Source organism: Typopeltis vanoorti, chromosome 3 (genome assembly GCF_054136105.1).
Source record: "Typopeltis vanoorti isolate ZY-2024b chromosome 3, IOZ_Tvanoo_1.0, whole genome shotgun sequence".
Lineage (NCBI taxonomy): Eukaryota > Metazoa > Arthropoda > Arachnida > Uropygi > Thelyphonidae > Typopeltis > Typopeltis vanoorti.
This window is the reverse complement of record NC_143551.1, coordinates 131,734,877-131,742,267: the sequence shown is the minus strand read 5'-3', so window position 1 is coordinate 131,742,267 and position 7,391 is coordinate 131,734,877. Positions and strand designations below refer to the sequence as shown.

The window sequence follows — 7,391 nt, the reverse complement described above, 5'->3', positions numbered from 1 at the left end:
GTCTCAATTTCTATATCAAACTTGTCATGTGGCAATCTCTCAAAAAGTCTTTACAAAATATAGATGTATTACTGAATATGCATTCTTCTTCTGTAATACATCCTATTTCAAGAAGAGAAATCTGTTTTTTGTCTTGGGTAACTAATATGATAAATAATACACCATATTTCATAAATTTATTGGCAGATATTATTTGTATAATGAATATTGGTATTTATAAAAACATTTCTATATCAAAGGACATCATTTTGCTATGTGAATTTTTAATAAATTAACTTTAATAGGTTAGTTCTGTATTATGAAAAGACTTTAAGGATGGTGACAACTTTGGAATATCCTTTAATCCTTTTAATTCTTGATTGAAATGATGTAAATATTTCATAACAATAAATAATATATTAAATCAAAATATAATCTTCCCAGTATCCACAGCAATATATCTTTATTGATTTTAAAAAATCTGAAAGAAATATCATAGCTTTCTAACACCAATACTTACATAAATTCTTATAAAAAGAGGAAGTTTTTTTTTTGTTTTGTTTTTTTTCAAAATACACTTGATAAACCCTCATTTTCTGTCATACATAAGGATTGGCCTTTGTGACATTATCCTATTCCTAGCTAGCTTACATTTGTTGAATGGCACCACTGTCTAATTGCTGGTTGGATTACAGTAATATAGTAAAGTTTTTTGTAAACTTTCGGGAATCTGATATTACACTGTTGAGCACTAGTGCCACTATTAAGTACTCTTTGGAATGGTCAAGCACTTGTGGTAGTTACAACAGGTGTGTAATAACAAGCAACATAGAAAAATTTCTATCATCACATACTACTTCAAAACATAAATCTTTAATTTCATTCAGAATATCTGGCTATGAAGAAGCAAGCAGGGTTCAATACACTCAAGATATAAACAGAGCTGTTGCTGTCATCAGCAAATCAATGTAGATATTACTTCTGTATTACAATATTTGCATGTAACTAATAATAATCAATAACAGGTATTTGTTTCAATTAATTGTTGACATTTAAATATGTGACTTTAAAAAATAAATTAAAAAAAATTGTGAACTGAACCCTGATTGCTGGTTTAAGCCAAAACAACAACAAATGGTAAAAAGTATCTATTGCATTACCCACATTCCATACTTTTTCCTCACTAATTAATTATTAATATTCTAAAACCCAAACAACATTAACTTACATATGTCGTTGTCTATCAAACTATTGCAAAAGTTTTTTTCTGCTATACAGAAAGGTGAAATTCTGATGTGGTTAAGTTTTGATGCATACATTTCAAATAACAACAAAAAGAGTACACAGCAATTAAATTTTTTAACCACATCAGTATTATATCAGGCACATATGAGTTTGTATTAATACTTTAGGTAATGATGAAAGCAAGTATACACAAACACACACACATACAATACTCCTATTAAGGAACTGTTTACTTACATAGTTATAAAATTCAAAACTTTTGTAACAATAGCGTTGGATAGTTTCACATAATTTAAATAAACAAAAATGGTTTATTGTAACAATATTTGATTTAGCAGATGTAATTATACAGGACTAGATAAATATAGATGGAAAAATGCCATCATCAAAAACAACAATAAAACAGAACTGGCAAAGAAAAATTAACAGGACTATGCAATCTCATGTAATCTTTATTCTCCATGAAGAATGTTATAAACCTCACTGTTTTTTTCTTAACTTATGTTAGTTTTTAAGAATATAAAAAAATCCTTAAAACACAGTAAAATCCATAATAATATTTCACTAGAACCAACAGTGGCCAAATTTGTACGTTATTTTTTATAAAGTGACAAAACTTTATGTAAACCTCTTATTATGGTTTCCGCATGAGAACCAAGGACAAAGCTCTTTAACAGGGAAAAAAAAAAAAGAAAAAGAAAGCTGCAGTGCATAGTAGTTGCTCATTTCAAAGTATCTTACTAAATCTTTGCACTATAGTTCTTCATTCCTTGCTAATAAGTATAGTCTACTAATCTCTTTAACAGTCATAAGAATAGAGTTGTGGCAAGATTTATTGTAAAAGACAGACAGACAAAAGGTGTGATTCAGGTAGTCTTCCCTAGCCCCACCCATTCATATTCCAATTATGACATATTTACAACAACATGGACATTTATTTACAAATATACCTTGGTATGATAGACAGTAAAGAAATATTTCTGCTAATAGGATGACTTAAATATGAAATAGTTAAAAGATTTCATTTAGAGATTCAAAACTGATAGAGATATATTATCTTCATTAATTTAAAAAAAAATTAGGAATCAACAAATAAACTGTAAACATATCCAAGAAATAAGTTAGTTTTAAAAATTAAAAAAGAAAAAAAACACTAATCAACTAAGCTTCTGTTTCTCTGCTATGCATTTGGGACAGAATGATATCATACTGCATACTGAGAAATGTATTCTCAGAATGAAAATGTTTTTATTATTTCAAAGTGAAATATTGCTTGAATAAAAATTTAATTATGCAGGGTAATTTTGGCAATAAATTTATAGAATATTGTACATATATAAGAGTGTGGGGTTTACTGCGCTTTGTAAAGTCATAATAAACTATCTGATTGTAAAAAGGTAGAAAGGACATAAAAGAGACAGCACGATTAAACAAAATAGGTGAAAAAATATTCCCAATCAAGCATTAGTTAACACTGGACAGTCTGTAATTGCCATTTATCCAGCGAAGAATAAAGTTGGCACAGATTTGTGAGGAAGAACCAAGAAATAAGCACAAGTCAGAAATTGTCTGTGCCAAGAGAAATGGCAGGAGTGCGGAAATGAGGATGAACAATGGAAACTACCAACCATTTTACTAGATGTATTTGGAACGCCTTAATTTCCACAACTGTGGCCCCTCTTAATGTCTAATCTGCTACCTTCATAAGGATTTGATATAAAAAATAGAATCTGAAATTCATCATATCCTCATCTAAAGGATGATTTCATATTATATAGTTGTTCATAATTTTGACAGAGTGATTTCACATAAACAAACAGATACTCATATATGCACCCTTTCGCACATTCATTCTCACGTATCTCACATATGCACATATACACACACACACGCACTTGCTCATGCATGCATGCGCGCACACACACACACACACACCTCACATATATATTTATATATATATATATATATATATATATATGGAATTGTATACTTTAATTAAAGAACTACCGTTCCATATTTTTAATACTATATTACAGTGCAATGGTCATGTACCAAGTAAAAAATTCTTTGGAAAGTAAAACTACAACAATCACATTAGTTATGCCAACATTAGGAATTTATGTCTTTTTACAAGTTTGGCTTATTCAGTTCTGAACAAGTATGATAATTAGTTACAACCACAGTCAAAGCACCCAGACTGCTCTGGAATGCAGTTAAACTTTGTGCAAAAATCACAGAACTCATTGACTAGAGACAGTACGTCCATGACAATTTGTAATGACTATATTAGGGCACTGCTTCCCTTTTTAATCCTACCCCCCACCCACCCACCCAGAGTCGATTCTAACTTATGAGCAAATGCAGGAAATTCCCCTTGACATTAAAGTTCTGCATCATGCAGAAAGGAAGGTTCATAATGGCCATCTAAAGTCCCCTCTGGTAAGACTTTATTAATTTTGTTAAACTATAGACAAAAGAAAAGTCACAAGAGCAGGAGTATAGAGGGCAAAGTTTTCAAAAACCACACCTATTAGCAGCACCAGTATTACTGAACTTGAATATTTTCATCATTACGGACTTCAGACTTTAGTTTCACAAATTCACGAGCAACTTCATCATTTGTGCGTTGGGAAAGGATACGCAGTACAGTCCACCCAGTTTCATCCATGTTAACTCTTCGGCCAAGAGGCAGCCAACAGGCACAGCTACCCTGGTCTATAATATCACGAAGCTGCATCACTGCAACTCCCACCAAACGATCTTCTCGTGCAAAACAATAGTCTTTAACACATATATGAAGTTCAAATGATGAAGGCTCTTCTTCATTTCCAATTATGCTGGAATTTAAGAAAACAGTTTTAGATTTAATCAGTTATTAAAATTTCAAGATAATTAATTTAATAATAATTCATTATTAAAAATAATGGAAACAACTACTGTGTTATAGTAAAACTTCAGTTTAATATAAATCAAAATAATCACTTGATGTCCACTTTCATATCAAGATCATTGTCTGGAGTACACACACACACACACACACACACACACACACACACACACACAAAGAAACAAGCTACATTACAATCTACATGGTATGCTGAAGTTAGTAATTTGGTCAACCATTAAAACTACTGGCCTGACTTCTGGTGGAAAAAAAAAAAACACATTATCACATCAAAGCTAGAGTCCTGTTATTATTATTATTATTATTTTTTTATTGATTTATGGAGTGATTTTCAATTTAGTATAAATTCTATCACTTCCTTTCCCGAATGCACTGGTCACACATTTTCCCTCAGGCAGTCTATCCTTCACTGTCTACCACAAGCCAACATATACATGCTAACTCTTATCACCACTTTCCACAAAATCTTGGAGTCATTAACACCTTCAAAAACAGAGCTATAACAATTTGCTCTAATGAACACGCTCCTAAACAAGAATTACAAATTATTTGCAAATAACAGCAATAGGAAAAATATCATCAATAAAGTTCTTCATAAATCTTCATCAAAAAATGCAAATAATATAGATTACAGTAAAACCATAGTTATCCCATACATTAAAAGATTATCAGATAAAATAAATAGAATTCTACACCATTATAATCTTAATGCCACTTTTAAACCACCTATAAAATTAAAAAACAAATTCAACTCCTAAGGATCCCCCCCCCCCCCTGGCCCATCCTGGAGTTGACCGTATCCATTGCACCTGTAACTTATCTTATATATGTGAAACTGGACATACAATTCCTATCCATAAAAAAAAGGAACATAAACGACACATTAAATGTAACAATTTTGGTGAAGCATGCCTCTCAGATCACACTCTTAACACCCTATACCAAACTGATTGGAAAACTGCTTGTTTTTTACATCATACAAAAACCTGGTATGAATGCAAATTTAAAGAAGCCTGTGAAATTTTGATCAACCATCCTAATGTTAACAATAATGGTGGCATAAAAATCCCAATAATTTAGATGACACACACACACATTCAGCCCACTGTTTTCCAGCAAACCCTTACTTTAGGACGTTAAGCAATAATTTCAGCTCTTATTGGCCACCATCTATACTGTTTTGTTCTAATTTATATGAGTAATTATGTGAAAGCATGTTGTTCTAGCTTATTATATCTCTTAATGATTTTAATCAAATAGATAAAAATGATAACAGGACTCTAGCTTTTGATGTAGTAAGTCCCCACCCCCAACACCCCTCAGAGATCAAGCCAGTAGTTTAAACAGTTGACCAAATTACTGCAACTTTAACATATCATGTAAACCGTAATGTAGCTTATTTCTTTGTATATGCGTGTATACTCCAGATGATGAGCTTGATATGAAGGTCAAAACGTCGAGTGATTATTTTGGTTCATATTAAACTGGAGTTTTACTATAACATGGTAGTTGTTTCCATAATTTTTAATAATGAATGCTGATCACTATATAACCATGAAGGAAAGGATTTTAATAATAATAATAATTAAACTAACTACATATCCCATAAATCCCTTAAAGTCTTTTTATTCCCCAAATGAAGTATCAGCCAAGCTCTATCTTTCATTATTGCTGTAGTTTAATGTGTTCATATATTTTTTATAGTCGATTTTGCTAAATTATGGAGTTGAAAACACGTTTGTTATAAAAAAAAAAAAAATACAGCTTAGCTAGATATGATCCTACTTACCTGCTCCAGCAAAAAGCTCTCCAGTCGGTGACTAGAGAATTGAGTCTTTCTTCTGCAACCTAAAATCATGGAAATTAACCATGAGGCAATGCAAGTATCATTATTATTATCATCATCACACTTCCATGGAGTCAAAACTATGGAAGGTCCTCACTATCAACTATCAATATGTACTTGTATGTGTGGACAAAATATGGAAGAAGAGATTAAACAACAGAAGTGAGAGAGTGAGGGTCTGTAGAAAGTGTGATATATTAATGGACTGCAGTGATTTGAATGAAATTTGGGAACTGGAAGTGAATACCAGATGAAAGAATAAGAAGGATAGCCAGAAGGTGATTGTGAGAATATGAGTGCAGAGAATGTAATTGTGAATATGGAAATTATTAAAAAAAAAGGAAACATGAGCATGACCAGCCTGGCTGGCCGAGTGGTTAGCCTATCTGCTCTCCAGCCAAAAGGCTGCGAGTTTGAACCCAGCCGTGGGCAAGGATGTTTGTGATTGTCTTTGGAAATACTAGTGATGGTGGTCAGCAGTAGATGGTGTTGGTGTAGCTGTGATCAGTTGGTGGATTGAGTGGCGGTGACAGAGTTGTAGAGCAGGTGCTCTCCCTTGATGAGTCCTTGGACTCCCTGGAGATGTCTAATAATAACTGCAGAAGTAGTTATTATTATTAGATGAATAATATGAAGCAAGAGTTTCATATTATTCGTCTGATGAAGCAAGAGCTGGCATGACTGCAGGAATGGAAGATCTGACTGATGAACCAATAGTGGGAATGATTGCTGGAATGCAAAAATTGAATGAAATGATTAAGAAGAGGAAGAAGATGAGCATTGTACAGAATGAATTTAAACATATGGTGGATACGAATGGAAAAGTGTGAATTAATAAAATGAAAAGACAGTGGAGAAGAAGATATAGGAAATGACTCAAGAATATCACACTATATGGAGATTCTATCATAAAAGGTGTGGTGGGTGAGGTGCACAAGATCTATTTTCCAGAAGGGAGAATGAACAGGAAGATTGAGGGGCTGGATATGAAAAGTAAACATGCGAGGGAGTTAGTGGTTGTAGTTGGAACAAATGATTTGGTTGGGCATATGGAGAATATGAGGTTGGATATCAGGAGATTATTGAAGAGAGTAAAAGAAAACAAAGTGTTGTAAGAAGAGTAGTTTTTGTGTTGCCCAGGTATGACAATGATGAGTTGCAAGGGAGATCAAAGATCTTGAATGGAATGTTAGTGGAAATGTATGAGAGAAAGGAGTGCAGCTTGTGAATGTGTGGGATGAGTTTGGGGGATGAACAGAATTGTATAAGAGTGATGAACTGCATCTGAATGGTTTTAAAGTGAGTCATTTGGAAAGATGTGTAAGGAGTGATGCAAACAAGGTATGAGTGGAAGTCAGAGATGATATAAATGAGCAAAAGAAAGGTGAGACTGTGATTGTGAATGGAGATGAGAAT

General features: G+C 32.6%; 1 protein-coding gene across 1 annotated transcript in view; it reads right to left on the bottom strand.

Moving 5' to 3' along the window:
- Nucleotides 1–3,566: 3,566 nt before the first annotated feature.
- The window catches only part of unc-13 (protein unc13 homolog), a 1,156,644-nt gene continuing 1,152,819 nt past the window's right edge, over nucleotides 3,567–7,391 (bottom strand). Inside the window, exon 39 of the mRNA XM_090416011.1 lies at nucleotides 3,567–4,061. Coding sequence (XP_090272137.1) covers nucleotides 3,770–4,061 — 292 coding nt within the window. The 3' untranslated portion in view covers nucleotides 3,567–3,769. The remainder of the gene's footprint in view (nucleotides 4,062–7,391) is intronic.